Source organism: Dryobates pubescens, chromosome Z (genome assembly GCF_014839835.1).
Source record: "Dryobates pubescens isolate bDryPub1 chromosome Z, bDryPub1.pri, whole genome shotgun sequence".
NCBI lineage: Eukaryota > Metazoa > Chordata > Aves > Piciformes > Picidae > Dryobates > Dryobates pubescens.
In genome coordinates, this window is record NC_071657.1 from 70420416 (window position 1) to 70442546 (window position 22131).

Consider the following 22131-nt stretch of genomic DNA (forward strand, 5'->3'; position numbering starts at 1 on the left):
CTCTAGTCATCCAATGTCAAGAAGTGGAAACTGAAATTGGGAGGAAGCTCTTATGACATGAGGAATAAAGAATTTAAGATTTATGTAGCCAAAGCTACAACACTGATCTTTATTTTGATCTTTACTTCAGAAAAAATGTTCAAAGGGAAGAATAATTCTCTATAACCAAGTCTGAGCACTAAAGAGGTAGAAGAGTGCTCTAAGCTAAGGAACAGTGTCTGCCCAAGAGCAGATGCAGGTTGGACATACGTGTGTTTAGGAGGTAAATTAGAAAAAAAAGTCCCAAACAGCTTTCCAGGTACTCTAGTGAGATTAAAATAGGCTTTAAAAAAGATTGTATTCCTTTATGAAAGAGCTTATGTGACATTGTTTCCTGTGATTGCTGAGAGTTGGCCTTAGTGAGGTCTCAGGAAAATCGTGTTCAGATTTTGGTACAATATCCAAAATCTTCAAAGAAATCCTCCTTCTTTTTCCCCTGTGGGAGAGCAGTGGGGTTTTATGTTGAGAGCTTCTTCCAGGAATGATTTCAGATACAGAGAGTCAAAAGGCAGGGCTTCCAAGGACTTTACTGAATTTCAGGGAAATACAAGTAAGGATAAGAACTTTAGACTGCTGACCAGATCTGGCTTTTCATATTGCTGCTATTTCCACTGAAGTGACCAGTGGATGCCCTCGAGGGCAGACTGTGGGAAGGGGCTGATAATAACCCTATGAGTACAAAAGTCAGGGGGCAAATGCCCAGGGCCAGGAGAGCTCCTGCAAGGGGATGGGCTGGGCCTGGTGGGACTGAGGAGCAGCACTGAAAACATGTGGTAGGTTGAAGACCCCGAGTCCTCTTGAGCAATGGGGTGAGTCCAAGCTCTGGTAGCAGTGAAGGTCAATGGTGTCCATGGCCATACAGACAGGAGCAGAACTAGCAGAACATGTGACGGAGGTGTCTGTCTTTATTTGATATTAGTCAGTTTGATACAGTACCTAGTTTTGGGTTTCTGGCACAAGGAGGACACCAATGAATCTAATGGAGGGCTTTCAAGGTGTTCAGGGGTTGGAGCATTTCCACAGTGAGTCCAGGGCTGCTTTTAGCCTGGAGAAAGCTTCAGATGTGGCCATTCAGTGACTCCAGGGAAGTTATTGGCACAGTGGTGTGTGTTATGAGCATGAGATACAACCCCTATAAATCAAAACCAAGCATCCAACGGGTTTTCACTGTTTGGCCACTCAGGTTGTCTGGAGAGGTTGTACAGTCTCAATGGTTCTTTTTGAATCAACTAACTGGATAAAGCCTTGAGCAAACTGGTCTGATCTTTGAGCTGACCCTGTTTTGGGCAGGAAGCTGAACTGGAGACCTCCAGATGGCTTTCCCAGTCAATGACTCTAAAAAAGCTTTCAAGATAGGAATGTACTTCCAGTCTGGCTCATGCTGCAGTGTACAGCTTGATGAGGGAGAGATGGAATAACTTGTAGGTGGCAGAGCCCTCCACCTCTTTGCCTAGGATCCAAATATTCCATCAAAAGGGAAATCTTAAGACCTCCTTCTGCAGTGTGCTTCTGTCCCTCATGGCTTCTGCTGCAAACCTGGTGGAGCAGTATTCCAAGGACTACTATAATTTACTGTGCAATGACAATCAAAGTTTTGTGGGAATGTTCTCAGGCACAGAGACCAATTGGTAGGGAACAGTCTATGCCCATACAATTAAACTCTCTCAGCCTCCAGAAGAGGGTGGCTTCAGGCAAACTGCCTTTTGGGAGTGGTCGCTGGGATGCTCCAACTCCTGCAATATGCCTGCAGAGTGGTGGTGAGGTGGTCCCTGGCATGGGCTAAGGACTTGCTGTGGCCATTCTCGTGCTTAGACAGAGGCAATACTGGTGTATTCTAGTACCTGGCAATCCTCCCATTTTCTTTTTAGTTTGCTGAACAGTTGTACTCTCCTTGCATGGCAGTTGTTAAGGGGGCCACAGTGCCATGAATCTGTGGGTTTAAGGGTGTGAGAAACAGCAAAGTGCTCTCCAAAATATGTGGGAATTTCTGCCATACAAAATAGTGAAACCAGATGGAATGTCGTGTGGAAGGTTTCTGCAGCATGTAGTAAAAACCTGAGGAAAAATAGCTATCACTGTTGTCAGCTGTTCTACTCTTGAATAGATGTAATGCCTTCATCAGGGAGGAAGCTATTTCTTCTTCTTCTTCTTTTTTTTTTTTTTTTTTTCCTGAGGATGAAGTAATACTTTCCTCATAAATAATATTTCAGGAGGGAAGGGAAAGAGTGAGAAAGGCAGGATTTTTATCTTTTATCTTCACTTTTGTCATTGGTGATCATATTTTTATACTGACTGATGTAACCAGTAAGTTTTCTTGGCTTCCATGGTACTTTGTAATTTTTCTAGCTTCCTAGAGTTTGCTGTTACAAAAGCAACTTCTGCTTTTACATTGTCATCACTGTATTGTGCAAGTCTAGTGTATTCATTTTATTACCACACCCAGGGATGTCATGGTTACCGTTGAATGATTTCCCTGGAGATAATAGTGGCACAGCTTTAAAAAATCAAGACCACTCACTGATTGACTTAAGAAATAAAAATGGTATAATGCTTTCCAGATTCAATCCTGTAACAATACTTTCTTTGTTTAAGTGTCAGCGTCATTCATTTTTAGGTCATATTCTTTAACCCTGTACATGAATTTGCATTAAAATCTTCCTTTTTTAAAATCATACGTATAGTCCTAGAGAAAACATATTCAGTTATTGATTCTGTCTCAGTTTGGGGTCTATGTGTGTGTGGAGTAGAAGGGGTAGCTGATATTTAACTGGCAGTAGCAAGGCTGATTTTTGGAAACCACAGCCTGTGTACATCATGAGAGTTCCATCCCTCAGCTTAGAAAAGAAAGTTGTTGTATCTAACTCTTGTAATGAAGTCATGTAAAGGCCTTCATATTTTTGAATTAGTGTAACATTCAGTGTTGTCCTGAATGTTATGGGCTAATTTCTAACTATGTGGTAAAGAGTTTACTTTCAGTACTGAAGATAATTGGCAAGCTCATCAATTGTTGACCTCAGGATAGTTTAGATAATAGCTTTTGATTTCTTGTCTTAGCAAGGTTTTCTAAGTATAAATTTGTACAAGTGTTGAAAAATGAGTGAGTAAAGCTTTTGTTTTGGTTTGGCTCTTGTGATTATTAAGATAGCTTTTTGAGTATTGAAAACATATGGTTTCAGACTGTGGGATTTTAATTAGTAAACACCCTGATTGCACATCCATCCTCCCTACTTCCTGAAGACCCAGTCGAATGGGCATTAATAGGAGTATGAAAACACCAACTTCCATTGAGGCTGAGCTCTCTTGTAGAAATACCTGTCTCAGCATAGCCCCTTCTAGCATAGGAAGGGCATTGAGAGATTCTGAGGATAGGGCAATGACAAAAGGATCTGTTGTAATATAGGTCTGCACAGCTTTCCTGCTTTCATGCCTGGGTCACATCTGCTGTTACCAGCTGCAGGTTTTGGTAAAGACAGAGAAAGGCTACACAGCTGCTCCATGCTGGTGGGCTGCTGAGGAATTTTTCCCCCTCCCTCAAATTCTTCATTAATATATCTGTGGTGAAAAGACATTTGCTTAGGCAATACCTTACAAGAGGCATCATCTGTCTATGAGGATGTAGACATTGCTAACTATGCTAGCCCAGCTGATTGTTAACATAGGTTGAAATGATTAGAAGGATCTCTGATACCTACTCCAGAACATGACTGAGGTCAGAGACAATTCTGTAACAGGCTGTAGGTTGTCTTGTACAATTAAAACTCCATCAATTAGTTTACACACTGGGAATAATTTCCAGTTTAATTTTATTAAATTCAAATCTAATTTCAAAATCAGACGCAAATATCTTTAAGTATACTCTCTGCAAAAGATTATTTGTTAAATAATTTTCAAAAGAGAGGAGGGAAAAGCAAAGCATTAAAAGGTTAGAATTTAAGTGGATATATATAAATAGAGAAAGAGAGGGAGTCTCTATATAGCTGTTATGGCCTATCAGGACAATAAGGGACAAAATCTGCCTGTCTGAATACTATTCTTTTCCCCCTACTTATGAAAGTATGCAATTAAAAATATATTTTGGATAACATATACTTTTAGAAAGGATACTGTGGTAATACAGAGAAAAATCATAGCCAACAATGCAGGTGCAATGAGAATTTCCAGCATGAATGTTTTCCTTCTTAATGGATATTGTTGTTACTGGAAATCAGCTCACTGTTAGTATCTATCTTCAGATTCTGCCTCAGAAGAGAGAGTTTGTAGGCATTCCTGTGTAAATGGCTTCTCCTTTCAGTTCATAACTTTGATATTTACTGCCTTAGATATAACTTTCATTTCTAGTGGAAGGTAGTAGTGCAAAGATTATACAGCATTTTTAAGTGCAAGGTCAAATCCCACTATTTCTATAGAATAAAGCAATTTTCACACAGTTTCAGAATTGTCCACTTGGAAAAAAACCCTTACTTTTAATGACATTTTCTTCCTCTTTGAAGCATATTACTGTAAAAATCAGTAACTAGAAAAAAAAATATTTGAGAAGCTTTTGAATTTACTTCTGAAGTATTTTCTGTCTTATGGTTGGGATTTTTTCTTTGTCTGTAGAAGACAACAGTGGGCAGAGTATGAGGTGATGGGAAAATGACAGTTTTGTCATAAGCTTCTAATTATTGCTTTTATTTAATCAGCTTCTAATTTTTGTTCTTGTTTTTATTTCTGAGTGTCAAATACTAATGGATAAGTGCTGAACATGATTTCTGATTAAGAAAACACAATTTGATAAAGAGTTCTCTATTATTCTTGTTTTTAAAAACACCTACCAAAACAAACAAAACCCCCAAAAAGCCAAGCCTAACCAGCAAAAAAAACCCCACAGCAACATAAAAGAAACCAAATACAAAACAACAAACAAAACTACCCCCCCCGAAAACCCCAAACTTGAAACAACATAAAATGAAATGTAAAAAAAAAAACCACAAACAAAACTCCCCAAGCGAAACAACAACAAAATCAAACCAAACTAACAAATGAAACCAAAACAGAACAAAAACAAGAAGAAAACTGACCGAAAAGTGCCAAGCCAATGTCCCAACAAACAATAAAACAAATATTGAAGGGGAAGGGTATATTAATCACAGTAGGAACTCTATCAGATCTGCTCATTCTCTGTTTAAATAAAGTATTTAGTGCTTCAGTGTTTTATGTAATATTTTCTTGAATGATTTGAAAGAGGAAGCAGGGAGCACATTAACTGCATCTACAAATGGTAGAGTGAAAGCTGCAGCATCTGGATGAATGGCCAGTAATATGAATTGACCTGGAGCGCAGCAATGTGCAGGAATTTGCAGAAGGAATCTCACCTTAGAAATGTGATCCAAACTGTAAACATCATATATTTAAAATTAGCTTAGTGAAGTGTTAATGTTAACCATTCAGTCATGCAGATTGATTGCAGGATTTGTTTATCTAGACATCCCGTCCAGTTAGCTGTTTTCTATGGTGTCCTGATACCATAGATCACAGAATGTTGGTGGTTGGAAGTGATCTCAAAAGATCATCTAGTCCAATTTCCTTGCCAAAGCAGGATCACCTGTACCAGATCACACAGGAACACATCCAGGTAGGTTTTTAATATCTCCAGAGAGGGAGACTACATAACCCCCCTGGGCAGCCTGTTCCGGTACAGTTCCTCGAGTACTGTGTCCAGTTCTGGGCCCCTCAGTTTAGGAAAGATGTTGACTTGCTGGAGCATGTGCAGAGAAGGGCAACAAAGTTGGTGAGGGGTTTGGAGCACAAGCCCTATAAGGAGAGACTGAGGGAGCTGGGGTTGCTTAGCCTGGAGAAGAGGAGGCTCAGGGGTGACCTTATTGCTGTCTTACAGCTACCTGAAGGGGGGTTGTAGTCAGCCAGAGGTTGGTCTCTTCTCCCAGGCAACCAGTACCAGAACAAGAAGACACAGTCTCAAGCTGCGCCAGGGGAGGTTTAGGCTGGAGGCTAGGAAGAAGTTTTACACAGACAGAGTGATTGCCCATTGGAATGGGCTGCCCGAGGAGGTGGTGGGGTCGCCGTTGCTGGGGGTGTTCAGGGCAAGGCTTGACAGGATGCTTGGTTGCATGGTTTAGTTAGGTGGTGTTGGATGATGGGTTGGACGCGATGATATTGAAGGTCTCTTCCAACCTGGTTTATTCTATTCTATGCTATGCTATGCTATGCTATGCTATGCTATGCTATGCTATGCTATGCTATGCTATGCTATGCTATGCTATGCTATGCTATTCAGTGTTCCTTCACCCTCACAGTGAAAAAAAATAATTTCCCTCATGTTTATATGGAACTTCCTATGCCTCAGCTTTCACTGTTGCCCCTTGTCCTGTCATTGGGCATCACCAAGAAGAGCCGGGCTTCATCCTCTTTGGCATTCACCCTCTACATGTGTGGTGGGTTGAGACGGTCACAACATGTTTGTAAATATTAATGAGGTCACTCCTTAGTCTCCTTCTTTCCAAGCTAAAGAGCCCCAGCTCTTTCAGTCTCTATCATAAGGAAGATGTTCGTCTCCCTTAATCATTTTTGTGGCTCTGCACAGGATGCTTTCAAGCAGTTCCCTGTCCTTAAACTGAGGGGCCCAAAACTGGATTCAATTTGAAGATGAAGGGTAACTGGACTGTTTCTTGGTTTAGTTGCAAGCAAAAAGTAAGCAATATGTGGAAAAACTAATGCCTGTTATTTTAGGATTTTTTTCCCTAAAACTTTTAATAGACTTCTGTCTTAATCAGTGCTGCAAATAGTACATCTATCCCAAATTCAGAACGCTTGGATCTAAAATTGTGCTATTTTGTGCACCTGCTCCATTAGCTTTTGAATTTGGGATGCCAGCAGGGTTCTAGAGTAGCACTATCTTGAGATGTAATTTTCTTTACCTTCCTTACAAATGGGTGATGCTTTGCCTCAGTGCTTTGGAAATGAAATGACTCTGACTGCATTTATGGCTTATCAGTCTCTCAGCACTGGGCTCCACACAGAGAATGAATGCCAATCAGTTGTAATTAGCTCAGATAACAATGTTACTATTGTTAGTACTAAAGTTTCTGTTTGCTGAATAGTGTAATAGCTTGTAACAATTGCATGTTGAAGAAGCAGCCTAAGAAGGTTTGGTATGCTTAAGGTAACGTTCTTTGTGAAGAAACTGTATATCCAGTAGCACATTGCTTTTAGCTTAATTAGGGCTGCATCTAAACATCCTTTGTTTTTCTGCACTGAGGTGCTGGAAATAGCTGCAATGTAACCCAGAAAATTCACTCTTAGATGTATCCTAAATTAGCATTAGATTACTAGGGTGGGGAAGGAAAAATACAGAATATTTGTTCTGCAGAACCTTTAAGATTTTTATTTTTGTAACTTGGTTCTCAGATGATATGTGAGCACCTGCTTAAAAATTTTAAGCCTCCTGGTGATGGGTTTGCTTTGCTTACCTTTTGTGAGTCTCCTAGAAATAGTTCACATATCACAGTTTTAAAGACATAGGAAAAAAACAGTACAGTAAAGCTTAATATAAGAAAGCATGTAATAGTTTCTTTATATAAAGACTGAATTAAAGACTAAAGACTGTTAAGGTACTGAAATAAACACCTAAAAAGACAGCCAACCAAATCCATTGTGTCACTGTAGCAGTGTGCCAAATCTGCCCAGCACCTCATCTCTGTTGGCTCACATGTTAGAAGTGGCTCATGCTGGCATATGTTCCTTGCTCCACTCTTTGCAGTGTGACCTCTTCCCCTCTCCCTTTTGAGAATTCATCAAAAAATGAAGCATGCCCAAATGCCTGGTTTGATTTCTTTCAATGTATCAGCTTTTATGAGTGAGAGAGAAAAACAAACAAACAAAAACCACCATGCTTTTTTCTAACAGGTACTCAGAAAGAGTCCATGATGATGATGATGTATTTTCTAGTCTCAAAACTCCATGTTACACTAGCAGTATGGGTTTATGTAATATGTTTAAGTAAGAGGCTGAACTGGTGTTTGTTTATAATTACAGTTGCTTTTGAAACGTCTGCTTTGTGTTTGGCATGATTTGTATTTTGAGTGGAACCAGGCTTTCAGCTGAAATCTACTGTTATTCACTTTAATTTGTTTTAGGATTATTCATATTTTATTATTTTGTTCTGAGTAAAATGTAGCTTGGACAATGCCTGTCTTGTTCTGATTAAATGTATTTGCCTGTACCTTATTTCAGTTGATTATATTACAAGCATAAGACAAGATGTCTTCTTGCTATTTCCTCCACAGTTTAAGTAGGAGATTGCATTGCAATTTATCTGTGCTACTGTTCTTCTCTATCTGTGCAGCTAGTAGTCAAGTGTGGCATGAATTCTTTATCCATATAGTATGGTGGTGTCTTGCAAGTGATGAAAACCAGTTTCCTTTACATATATGTCCATCTTTGTTAAGGCTGTCAAACAGCAAGTGTGATATCCAGGGAATACACATCACTCTGTGGCTTGCTGATAATGTAATCTAATTTCCAAAATTAAATTAAATGCATCTTTTCATCTGCAGCCTTCAGGTTTATGTAAGTGAAAGGAAAATGTGGCAGAGAGAGTGTGAGTTTGGAACAAGGATCAGTGGCTAATTTGAGATGAAACCGTTGGGTTTTCCACATTTTCTGATAATTTGATCATGCAGAATCAGCACATAATGGTATCATGTGTTGCTGCAGAGACTTGCACAGATAAAATATCTAAGTTGAAGGAGTGTTATTTGTTTCAAACAATGCCTTTAAAATCTTTATGAGCAATTTTTACAAGCCCTTCTTCAGTAAAGCCATATGTACAGTAGTAGTAAAATTCACTTTTTAAAAAAGTGTCAACAAACCCTATGTATTTTTTTCACTAATGTCTGTTATCTAGTTGTTTTCCATGCCCTCACAAGTAAAGTGAACTAAAAGGAGTAGAAAAAATTAATTAAATGTCATTTCTGATTTTAATAGGTGAGGTGTCATGGCTCAGACTGAACTCTTCCCTAGCATATAAGAAATCTATTAATTTTTCTAGTCTGTTACATCCATGTATTCAAGTTGAAAAGAAGAGTGATATTTTTGTTCATGGGGAAATGCCACAACAGTTATTTCAATCCTTTTAATAATTACAAGATGTGAGAGAAGACCCCCTTCTCTTTCCATGTACTTCTCACCTGCTCAATGTTTCCGCAGGCGTTTCCAGTCAGAGCCAAGTTGCTTGTTTCCTGAAAGACCAGCTTCTGCTGCAGTTTAAGCTGGCCCAAGCCTGGATTGTGTCTTCCAACTCCCTCTACATTTTTTCTGGATCTACTTCTTCTGCTAGTTTTTTGTCAAGCCAGGCAAACAGTGGTGCTTCTGGATGGGTAGAGGCATCAGAAAAGCCCCTGTCTTCTGCAGTCTCTATCAGGTGCTGAGGTGACCTTAAGGTAGTTCAGATTCTTCATCATCTACCCACTCCAGAGCACCAAAGTGAGGTCCTTAGTTTAATTAGTGAGGTTTGCTCTCTTGAGATAATGTTTGTGACCCTTTACAAGCTGCTTTAATACCATTCTTAAATTGCATCAAACTGTCACATTGTGTCTTCATCCAGCTTTGCACAATTGTAGTTTAACTGATACTGTTTTGTATGTATGATTGAGCCATTCTTCCTTTAATGTCAAACAGTTTTCTGCTGTTTTCAGCAGGCCCGGCAGAGCAAATCTATGCAGACTTCTTGTATATCCTGTTGCAATATCCACACTGCTGAAAAATTGCAAGTATTCATTGTAGGTCTTATCCTTTAATCTGATCGAATTATTGATGCTACTCATTTAGTTGATGGACTCCATTTATTATTAAGAACTTGCTGTCTGAGACCTGAAGAGGAAAACCTGTGGACTAGTTTTCCTCCATCAGGTGCATGCAAGCATTATAGAGGGGCATTTGTAGTGCCACTTTAAATCAAAGGTAATTTAACCTGTTTTGTTTTGTCAGCAGTGGGTATCAGAACTGGGAGATGGCAAGAACATATTAGTATTACTGTCAGGTTTTCAGTCCTGCAACCCATCAAAAATACCTTTTGTAGCACCTTTGTACTACTGACCTCTGACCTATTGTTGCTATATCATGTTCTACTAGCTGTATGGCATCTCTTTTCCTGCCCATTACATTGTATGTTTGTGCTTGCCTCCTGTGCCTATGGACTATCAGGTGGCCAGTAAAATGTGTTAGCTGTAGAAATAATTGGTGTGTAGATTATGCCATGTATTCCACCATTATTTTTGTGATAAATTTTTACATCACTTTGAACTGGAAGACTGCTTATTATGTATTCAAGTTTATTGGAGTGAGGTTTTGTGATCTTTCTAATACAGATGAAGTAACTTATTCTTTCCTTGTGTCTTAGTTTAGGCTTGGATCTCTGAAGCTACAGAAGGTTTCAAGTCCAGCAGAAGTGGTTAAGGAACTGATTGGCTACTGTCTGGACTGCCTGGGGAGACTGCAGGCGAAAAATGAGCATCTGCAAAAAGAAAATGAAAGGCTTTTGAGTGAGTGGAGTGACGTGGAGAAGCGGTATGTTTAGAAGTGCATCCACAGGTGATACTTGAGAAACTCATCAAAACTATCAGTGCAGGCTTTACTTCGATGTGTACATCTGAAGTCATATACAGAAGGGAGCACACAGGCTTTTCATGTTCTTACAACTGTTTTCAGCCAAATTGAGCTCGTGTGGTTCTGGATCTCTTACCTATGTGAAAGATACAACTGGTATTGCAGACTTTGTTGTTAAAGCTGGGTTTAGCTTTATGAAATAGAATTAAAAAACCAAAACAAAACAGCAAAAATCTCTATTCCTCTCCAATTTCTTCAGGAAGTCTTTTCCTTTATTTCCTTCTTAGGACTGGCAGTTTAAATAATTTACATTTTTGAGCAGGAAATCAGCTGCCATGGCTTTAATCTGTTTTCTTTGTCAGAGCAACCAGAATTGTGAAACAACTGTATTGTTACAGGAAAAAGTACCATTATTTTGCAAGAGATTTTTACGATTGCCATTGCATTTATGATCACCATTGTCTTCCACTGCACTGTGTGCTGAAGTAATCTATGCATATTTCAGTTAGCATAAACCACTTAACACATACGAGTAAGAGATTTATCTTGGTTTTCTATAGCTTTATCAGAAGAAGCACATTTAGGAAGATTAATGAAAGAATGTAGCTAATTGGCATTAATTTACCTTGAAAAAGAGCTGACTTTTGGGAGGGGTTCGTTTTGTTTCCCTCTCATTAAAATGAGTAACAGTTTCTCCTGACAATCTCCCTGACAAGCATATGGCCTTCCTAAGTAGTGTTTTACTGCTTAACAGTTTATTGAACAATAGAGGATTGTATAACCAGTGTGCTGTACTGCATTACACGCTGATGTGTAATAGGCATTAGTGCTTGTATCAATTTCCATGGTTGTGTGGCACTCTTAAAGAGTAACCCCAAAGAAAAAAACTCACAGCTGACTGGCAGCCTTTGCTCTCGGAAGCAATGTATTCAAGCTTTGAAAGTTGGTGGTTTCCTTGACTGTTTTTATAGTTTGAATAGCTGAAATATGATTTTTTTTCAAAATAAATCCTGTAAGTTCTGTGGTCACCAGACTTTGGCCCTGTCTGTTAAGCAGAATAAAATTAGGATTTATCCAAACAGTTTTGGTTATTTGGTTTGGGTTTTATTAATACCTTTTTTTTGCCTCAGCCCGGTCTACCCCACTTGTCTCTCTGCCATTTTGGCTGATAACACTAGACCTAGTGGTGTGAGTGCCTTGGATCTGAACAAAAAGCTTTGCTGTCTTTATTAAGTAGACATGATTTTGGTTTCATGTTCTGTATCATTCACAGTGTTAAGCATTAGAAATGTAAAGCATGCAATGTGGAGAAATATGCTTCCTCTTCATGTGTAGCTAAGGCACATCAGCTCCAGAGTTTCAGCTCCTTTAGTTCCCTTTGCTTAAAAACATCATGACCTCATTAGAATTAAAACATAGCATGAAGACTTCCAAGAGCTATGTTTGTTCAGTTTAAGCATGGGGCACTGGATGGAGTAAGTAAATCATCCCATTTCCCCACTGAATACGAAAGTTGTGTGAGCTCTGCTCATCAATTTTGTCCCATAGCTCTGTGGTGTCTCTTGAGGTGTAAGCTTGTTCTGCTTTCCATTCAGTCTGCAAAATGGCAAACAAGTTTCATTCAGGAGGCTAAATCTGCCTGGTGAGCAATCCCAAGGCTGAATAGCAGCCTTGATATGCTGCTGGCAGTTGAGGGAATTTTCTCAGCTGAACGCAGCTTGCTGCGGGCAGCCCTATGCCAGGTATGGAAATGGCTCCTGCTGCTTCCTTCTGCAATCTAGATTCATGTAAAGACAAAAGGCAAAAACTTGTAAAAAATCAAGTGGAGAAAAATCCCCATCATGATCAAATTCATAAATCAGTGATTCACTCTAGTTTAAGCTGTGTGGCAACAAAGGTATTGAGTGTTTTAGCTTAAGATATAACTCCCTTAATTTTCAATATATCGATTCTCGTGTTGACCTAGGTGCAGAATTTTACCTGTCTGAATATTTCTTTGCTTGTAGGAAATGACTCAAATGTAGATGACATCACTATGAGAGTGCCTGGCTAGCTAAGTTGTTCAATCTTGAACAATGTTTGATCTACAAACACAAAATAAGACCTATCTGGCAAGATCTAAATAGAGAGGCTATGGAAGTCTTCAAGAGGTTCGTTCTGAAAATGGTGTAATTTGGTATCTGGGACTGAGTGTGCCTGCACACCTCAGGCATGGATGAGTTAAAATACCAGATCAGAATAACTTTTGTTATTTCATATAGATCATTAAAACAGTAAATATAAAGTAATAATAATCTGTAACAATTGTTTGGCCACCAAAACAGAAGTGTAATTTCTGACTTGGGTGTGGTACACATTTTGTATCAAAGATCTAAAATTAGTGTAGACAAGCCAAAATCAAAAAAGTAGCTAATTGATGTTGTGGTCAACTCTACTGACAGAATTTAAAACCACAAATAGCTTATAAAAATGCAGGCTAGGCTGTTCAGTGCTTGAAATTGACTCCTCAGCGTTAGCTCATCAGGATTCAATACCATTGGTAGTGCTGGGGGAAGGGTGAATCCGAAAGAAAGAGTGATGGCATAAGACCAGTAATTATTTCAGGGCACTGAGGGTAAGTATTGATATCAGAGATGCTGAATTTTTTTCCTTCTGGTAGTGGAGTTTATAAAATGTGTAAATGCCATTAATTTACACAGCTGATGTTAACTTCTGTGAAGCATGTGTGACTGCTCTGCATTTAGGCAGCACTTAGGACCTGGACAGTTACCTTATTTTCTCAATTACTGATCATAACCATTCCTAATACTAGCTGCTGTCACTAGGCTGTGCAAGCTTTTTGATGGCTCTCAACCTGGGCATGACTGGCACGTTAAAAGCATTGTACGTGCACAGAGAGAAATCTAATAATACAGAAACTGGAAAGCATGTGCAAAGAGGTCTTGCATCACTCCATCTATTAACTTCCATTTATTTTCATTGTACTTGAAAGTTGTCTTTGAGATGAGCAGCTTCTTTCTTTGGCCTGGGGAGATGGTGTTTTAGTGAGACAAATGACATGCAGGCACAAGCATGTGATGAATTGCAATTAAAGTTTGTATTTGTATCTGATGAGGTATTGGAATGAATCCCAGCCAGCTGTGCTTAGCGGGCACGTAATTCAGGTAATGCATGCCTGAATGAGTCCTAAAGGCTGTGCAAAGTTACAGACAGAGCCGCTGCACACATGCATATGTTCTACATTATTAATGCATCCCTGTTCCCAAGCAGCAGGGGACTCTTGCTTTTCACTGTTTCAAGTGTCACCATAAGCCCTATAACAGCATGTTTTAAAAGGCTCATAACTTGCAACTCCAGCAATAATGTAATATTATTTTACACTGATTGAATGTTATGCCAAATAAATGTTATGACTGAAGAATATATTTTTATATGAATTACTTTTAAAGAACAGAAAAAATATAAAAATGTCTTTATGCAAATGAGAACATTAAGAAGAACATGAGAAGATTTACTGATGGTGTAACACTAATTGATTTTTGCCTGCAGGGAAGAGTTAAAATTCTAATCTATGCATATAGTCAGTATGTATATTTCAAAATGCTAATATTCTGCTCTAGAGGCTGGAGAAATTGGCTAGTCTTGCAATAGGTTTCTATATCGTGCTGCTGATGTCCAGGCAATATTAACTATACTTCACTGAGAGTTTACAGTTATAGAATAGAATAGAATAGAGTAGAAAAAGAATTAACCAGGTTTGAAGATACCTTTGAGATCATCAAGTCCAACCTATCATTCAACACTGTCTAATCAACTAAACCATGGCACCAAGCACCCCATCAAGTCTCTTCCTAAACACCTCCACTGATGGTGACTCCACCACCTCCCTTGGCAGCCCATTCCAGTGGCCAATCACTCTTTCTGTGAAGAATTTCTTCCTAACATCCAGCCTAAACCTTCCCTGGTGCAGCTTGAGACTGTTGTCTTGTTCTGGTGCTGGTTGCCTGGGAGAAGAGACCATCCCCCAGCTGGCTACAACCTCCCTTCAGGTAGTTGTAGAGAGCAAGGTCTCCCCTGAGCCTCCTCTTCTCTAGGCTAAACAACCCCAGCTCCTTGGCAAGATTCAGGGGCCTCACTGAAGTTACAAGGTATGACACCTTCCTGGCCAAGTCAGCAGAATTTCTCAATCTAATTGTTTAAACCAATGTCAACTGGTCTGACAGACACAGACACACAAAAGGGGGAGGTGGGGGGTGAAAGGCATTGTAGTAAGCACTTTCTTTAGATAGTGTTTTGTGTGTGGGAGGGGGAATGCTTATATAGGATTTGATAGAGTTAGCATTACCGTATTTTACACAAAATCCTTTTTTCCACTTTTTGATTTATGCAGACACAATCAATTTCAAGTATGTAAATGGAAATTTATCTAACAGTTGGATTTTTTCTTTCTCTCTTTTTTGTTTTTAATGACTGGGTAAATGGATGGTGGTTCCTGTCCTTACCTTTCTACTTTCATTATCTGTTCAAGACACTTCTGGGCACTCTATTAGGGTTTATGATTCTTTATGAATTGTCTGTTTGTCCCCTCCTTAAACAGTTAACTTTCCTTTTGTAGGTGGAAAGTCTCGTGGTAGTTGATTACTACATATGATTTTTCATTTAGGAATTATTGAACCGATCTATATGGTAATGATGTTCTGCTATTTGCATTTAAATTAGATGAATTATTTATCAACTATCAAGCATATCCCTAAAGCACTGCGCAGAAGACTTAATACTTCATGAGATTATTTTCTATTGTTTTTCTTCTTACATCATACGTGGTTTTAATCTATAACAAAATGGTCAATATTTGTGTAGGAAGTCTGTTGAATTATCTTATAAATTAATATACTTTTAAAAATGAGTTATGAGTGTGGGTTTAATAACAAAGGAAGCCTTCTAAACTTTTTTTTACCAGCCTTGCACAGGCTGGCATTGAAAAGAATGTTGTTTATAAATTACGATTGTTTGTGTTAAGACTGTGGTTACCATAATCAATAAGATTATCAAGAGGCTTATTTGCTTGTTATGAACACAGAGCTAAATATAGGGTTGTATTTTCTTTGAGTGCTTAGGTTTATTGACATTCACCTACCTACAGGTGCGCATTAAACCTTTAAAAGTCTGAGGAATAATTTACTCTGAAGACAATCAAGTTTTTTTTGTGTTTAGTCTTCTACCAAGTAATTGTAATTGGTTAAGGGGGGAAAAAAGGAAATATGCCTAGTGGTGGCTGCAAGTATACTAGTATCTCAGCTCTGTCTTTGAAATGTCAAATGAAGTCCACAGCACTGGAGTTTATTGGCATTGTATCTCTCTGAATGCCTGTAAGGGGTTACAGTTGCCATCAGGTGTGACTGCAGCGTCCTATTGAGCTTTGCCAGGAACTGGTTGCCATATCTTGCCAGCTCATCAGAACAATACATTCAAAGCTGTTGATGGAAGATAGTCAAAGGCTGGCATTGCCCACATCTGTTCCCAGAGGCCTGGCAAGCAAGCAGTTTGACAGCTGTCCCAGCTGCCAAAGTGTTTGCTGGTCTCTTCAGCCCATGTTGGAATGGGGTTGATGATTTCTTCTTTCTTTTTCTTGTCTATTTAAATATATTACAGGTCAAAATGTGTAGTCCAGATTTGGGCCCTGTCAAGCTTGATCATATCTAGTTGTAGTCTCATTATCTGTATCCTGCTAAGCTATGCACATATGGTGAATACAGCATTGAAACTATTTTAATTGTCTTACATGCATGTGTGCAAGAACTGACCAAAAAAGAATGAAAATTTTCCTCTTGGAAACTTTCTTCTGTTGGTAGCAAAATTACTTGCAATTTCTGGCGGGGGGCAGGAAGCAAACAAAACCAAACAAAAATTCCTGAGAGGTTTTCTGTCCTGTTTCAAACTCAAGATGCTAGACTAGTCCTGTGGTTTGGTATAGGGGATCCAGTAATGGGGAGGCTGGCCTCACTGCAGAATTTTCTTCCAGGAAAGAAAGAATTTTAAAAAGAAATGTTGTAATGGTGACTTTTACATTGTAGGCTGGAAAAATGTGTTGAAGCGAAAGAGGAGTTAGAGGCAGATCTTTATAGCCGTTTTGTTTTGGTGCTGAATGAAAAGAAAGCAAAGATAAGAAACTTGCAGAAGCTGTTGAAGGAAGCTAAAGAGTCTGCAGCGGAAGCCAAATGTACAAGGTATTTCTTAACTTGCCTGAGTTACTTGTTATCACACACTATGCATATTTTAACCCAGCCTAGTTTCCATTTCTGTGGCTCTAATAGTGAGTGACAGCTCTTCCTGGTATCGCTGCAACTAGCAGCGTTTTATTTTGGATGTGGTAGCCAAGAACTAAATGACTATATATGTCCTCTTCTTTTTTATGTCTGCAGCTGATTTTCCAATGAGAGTATGTCTGCCTTTTCCTTAGTGGTAGTTTTCTATGCATTCTCACTGAATTGCTTCAGGAATGTCCTTCAGGAAATCAAAATCTAAATGCTTTAATGTGCTTTTCATATAAAAATATCACGAGAAGACGAATTATTCTGATGCTTTGACACCCCTTAACCTGTTGTATTTATGCTGCTTTTTTGTATCTCAACTTACCTTTTATTGCCCATCTTTGTGTGATATTACGCTGAGCTGTTCAGTGTAGGGAGTTAATGTTGATTTCTATGATCTTGCATTGCCTTTAATGCAGTGCAGAAAAAAATGCAAATTATTTGCAAGATGTGATTGTTATGTGGGGGCTTTTTTCCCCTTTTGTTTTTTTCCTAGGGATAATAATGCTACCACTCAGATGGCTACAGGGAGAGAAAATGACTATGATGGCAGCACTGATGAGGAAAGTGAAAATTTAACACAGGCCTCATTACCATCAGGTAAGACAGAGTGTATTGTCTTTGGGGAATATCACAGACAGGCCAATCACTTTATGTGAATAAACCTTAATGAAGACAAAATACTACCTGACAAATTGCTCTGTGACAGGCCAACCTGCAAGTATTAAAAATATCTCTCTTGAAGCAGAGTATAATACTGGCATTTTCAAATTAGAAAGAGGAAGTTTAAAAGCATGTTGCACAAGGGAAGGTACTGTCACTTCATCCAACATGACAAATTACATACTTTGCAGAGCTAATGACAGTCTAACAATATCCAAACCATCAACAATTCCATTTTAAATTCTAGGAATCATGATGTGTATGCAATGATTGTTAAAATGTAGTTCCTGACAGTTTCACTAGTGTTTAAAAAGGGAAAAGAGAGGAGGTTTAATGGCTATAAAAAGACCTATGTGCATAAATGGGATAAAAATGTATTTATAGCGGAATTAACTTTCTCATGAATTTTTGGCCTCGTGAAAAGTGCTCATGAAACTTAACTAATTTTTCCAGGACTAGAGACTTATAAAATGTATAGGATACAGCAATTGCCCATGCTACAATACAAGATACTTGATTGTGAATCATAGAATTTTTGACAGAATGACCACTTTATCAATAAGGACACTTGCCATATAGCTATTACAGACTTTCCTTCAGATCTGCAAAGTTTGCTATGGGTTCTCTCACTGGAGCTTTCTGTTTCTGCCATAGGTAAAGGTAATCAAGACAGCAGCTTAGTACAACTGTGTACTGTGCATACTGGGAAACAGAGCTGTTCAAGACCCTAATACCAGTGATATTCTTCTTTGCAATTCATATGAACATGTTTTCTGAGGACTTTCTAATGTAATATAAAGTAGGCAGAACTTCAGACAAATGTAGAAAGCTATGATTATGGAAAGAAATTATTTGGTATTGTGCTATGCTGTTCAGTCCAGAAATCTTGACTGCCAAGTGGTCTGTGGTCAGTTAGAAGGTCTGAGCTGTCCCATGATCAGTGGGGAGAAATACTTTTGTACTTAGTGAAAAGACAAGGGAAGTGGAAGGTGTTGATTCTTTTGCTGGATTCAGTAGGATTTGATTTAGCTCAGTGAGACTTTTGAGAGAGATTTATGTATTTGAAAATTAACACCAACTCCCACTGCCCTACTCAGGCAATCGTGACCCCATGTTTGCATGGACTAATCAGTGTTACAGCAACTGAATTTTTATTTGTGTTGTATAGAAAAATGTGCTTTCTGTTGATTTTTGGAGGATAAAACACTGAGGATTTTGACTCTGACTAGAGGTCTTTCAACTGCAAAATTTGCAAATAATATAAAGACTATAAACTTAATCCTTTGGGTAATACACTCACGTTTTCAAGGTAATAGCATTCTTGAACCTGCACAATGAGTATCACTTAAGTCAGATGATACTCTTTTCTGTGTGCACAGATTTCTCTTGCCACGAACAACAGAGAAGCACAGATAGGAGCTGAGTATCTTAGTGTGGTTTAGGATTTTCACATGCAAGGAGAGATCTGAGGCAAACTGTGTCTCTGAAGAAGACCAGCATCCATTACCCTCATGAGAGGGTAATGAAGTTCACAGCTGCATCAAGGAGTGTAAGATATGAAAGATATAAGAATAATATTTGATTTTTTTCTGCTTCCCTGCAGTTTTCCTGCCTCTTGATCCAATATTGCGTTTCTTTTCCTTTTGAATTTGGAATGTGATTGTGCAAGTTGTAGGAGTCAATGGGAATTATTTTAAAGAATTGGTGAAAGCCACAATCAAGAGGGATTGTAACTTTAAAACTTCTTTGAAGGAAAGTGAAGGAGGATGTGTATATGGACACATGTATTAAGTATGCATTTGTATGTAAGCATGTCCACATTTTTAAAAGCGAGAAACTGATGCTGGTTGGCAGGAACCGCAGAAGATGGCCCAAGAAAGCCACATGATCTAAAGACAGAGAATCTCAGGCCAGGAGGTAGAAGGCCAGTGACCAGTCTTGAAGTCAGCTGAGAACATATATGCAGCTCTTAATGTGCAATGACAAAAAAATTAAAACACTAGTAAGTGAAAGAGCAACCATGTTCAATAACTGGTTTGTGTTTAGGGGGAAAACTAGCTGTAGTTGTGTCATGGTGTACTTCTGTTCTAGCAACCTCAGGACACCTGGAAAGGCAGCTGTGAAATTTAGACATTTTTAAATTAGCCAGTTAGAATATATTGAACTGCAGAGTTAAGTAACTGCCTGGAAATTTTTCATAGCTACCAGGAATTTTGGGGTTTTTTTTAGAATTCTTGGGACACTGAAAACATTCCAGGAGATTTTTTTAAAAAGCTGATAATATTCACCAAAAAAGGGTAAATTAAATACAACATTTGGTTATGGGTGTATTAGTCTGGTGTTGATCTGGTGCAAATAGTGGAACAGGACTCATTAAAAAAAGTATTAAGCAAAGGGATAAGAATTGCAAATTCCAGTCTTTGTACATGTACAGAAACCAGAGGCTGAAAGCTAGGTGCATGTCTTCTATGGTAAGATTGCCAGCTGACTGATGAAGGTAAGTGAGGTGATAGACTGACTTCCATAAGGTATTGTGCTGCACTACGTTTTAATAATGAAACTGGAACATGAGAGTCAACATAGCACATGATAAATAGATTTTCACATGAGGCAATATGTATTTCTCAAAATATGAATGGAAAGTTGTCAGGCCTTGTGTCTGAGGAGTGTGGGATTGAACTTTTATATAATGTATATAAATCAATTTTGGTTTGTGATACACCAACCATTAAGCAAAATGTATGCATTCTAATACAGTGCAGTGCCATGATTTATAGTCCTTTAATAGCTGTGCTTTACTTGAGAAAACCAGGTGTTTCAAACTAGGCTTTGCCTAGCTCCTTCTGTTCCTTAAAGCTGGGCACTCAAGAGGTTGCCATCATCTTCCCTACGTGGACCCGCCTAGCAAAGCCAAGAGCTACTTGGACAACTTTTGCACTCTTCTCTATACCATACTTGTTCTGGCATGGTGTCAGTGTTCTGCCTGGCCTTGCAGGAAACTGGCGTGGTCTTAGTCCAGGTCACTTCAGTTGGTTGCTGTGTGACTTCATATCAGTTTGTAACTTACTAGTGCTACTTGCCTCACCGGATAGGGAACCACTGGTCTAATGTAAAGATACTGTAGAAAATAAAGAGCATACAGAAAAATTATTTGAAGAAGCAATGACTTTATTTATATTTATATAAAACCTTTACCTTCTAAAAAGGTTATATGAAATTTTATATAGATATAGATATATAGATATAGATATATAGATATAGATATAGATGTAGATGTAGATATATACACACATTGAGTGTAAAAATAAGCAGATTTGAAATACTAGGGCAACAGGGACTTTTTAGTCAGTATAGTATTTGGGCCCTTGATGCAGTGCTGTGTCATGCTTGAATACAAACATTTGGAGAAAATTTTTAGTAAGTTGGGGAGGATAAAAATTAGGACAGTAGAGGGATTAGCATGTGATGTAAATGAAATGCTAAGAAGTATCTTAAATGATTACTTTTTTTGTTGTCTGAAAGAAACTACATCACAAAATGATGTAATGCTAGATGCTCTTTCTGTCCAGCAGATGCGATATTTAGTGAACTCGAGTAACTGGAAGTGAGCATTACACAAAGACAAATGTGGGGCATTATTCCTGACAAGATAATTAACTGTTGGTATGGTTTGGAGTGAGTTATGATGGGTTCTGTCCATCATTGCCAGTGTTGAAATCACAATGGCATGTTTTTAATACATAATACAAGACAAGATCTTGTTCATATAAGCATGAGCTTAAAAGAAGGACACATAGAACCTGTGTTATGCAGGGCATTGCCAATGACTGTTACTATGACAGCGGTTAGATTGCAGAATAATACCATTTCTTGTGTCTCCTACAAAAATGAGTTTACTCATGCAGGACTATTCAGAAACACTATCAGGTTCAACCCCTGTACAGGAGACAGTCACATTTAATTTTCACCTTCAGATAAATTTTGTGCAGTGGAGTTTTTCCTACAATAGCAGTTAAGCCATAAACTAAATCTATACCTACAAACTCAGAGTTTGGGCACTTACAGCACTGTTTGTAGATATGATTTATGATCATTTTTGACAGCAGTTTCTACTTCATAGCTTAAAGCCAAAATCAACTGAAACATGGTAGTTTTTCTCTATAATAGGATAGAATAGGATAAAATTAGAATAGACTTAGGATAGGATAGGATAGGGTAGGATAGGATAGGATAGGATAGGATAGGATAGGATAGGATAGGATAGGATAGGATAGGATAGGATAGAATTAACCAGGTTGGAAAAGACCTTTGAGATCATCGAGTCCAACCTATCATCCAACACTGTCTAATCAACTAAACCATGGCAACAAGCACCCTATCCAGTCTCTTCCTAAACACCTCCAGTGATGGTGACTCCACCACCTCCCTGGGCAGCCCATTCCAATGGCCAATCACTCTTTCTGTGAAGAACTTCTTCCTAACATCCAGCCTAAACCTCATCTGGTGCAGCTTGAGA

At 38.6% G+C, this 22131-nt stretch overlaps 1 protein-coding gene across 1 annotated transcript in view; it reads left to right on the forward strand.

Annotated features, from left to right (window-relative positions):
- The window catches only part of XRCC4 (X-ray repair cross complementing 4), a 131488-nt gene that overhangs the window by 77030 nt on the left and 32327 nt on the right, over positions 1–22131 (forward strand). The window contains exons 4-6 of the mRNA XM_054178238.1: positions 10436–10602; positions 16716–16868; positions 17449–17552. Of these exons, the coding sequence (XP_054034213.1) occupies positions 10436–10602; positions 16716–16868; positions 17449–17552 (424 nt within the window). The remainder of the gene's footprint in view (positions 1–10435; positions 10603–16715; positions 16869–17448; positions 17553–22131) is intronic.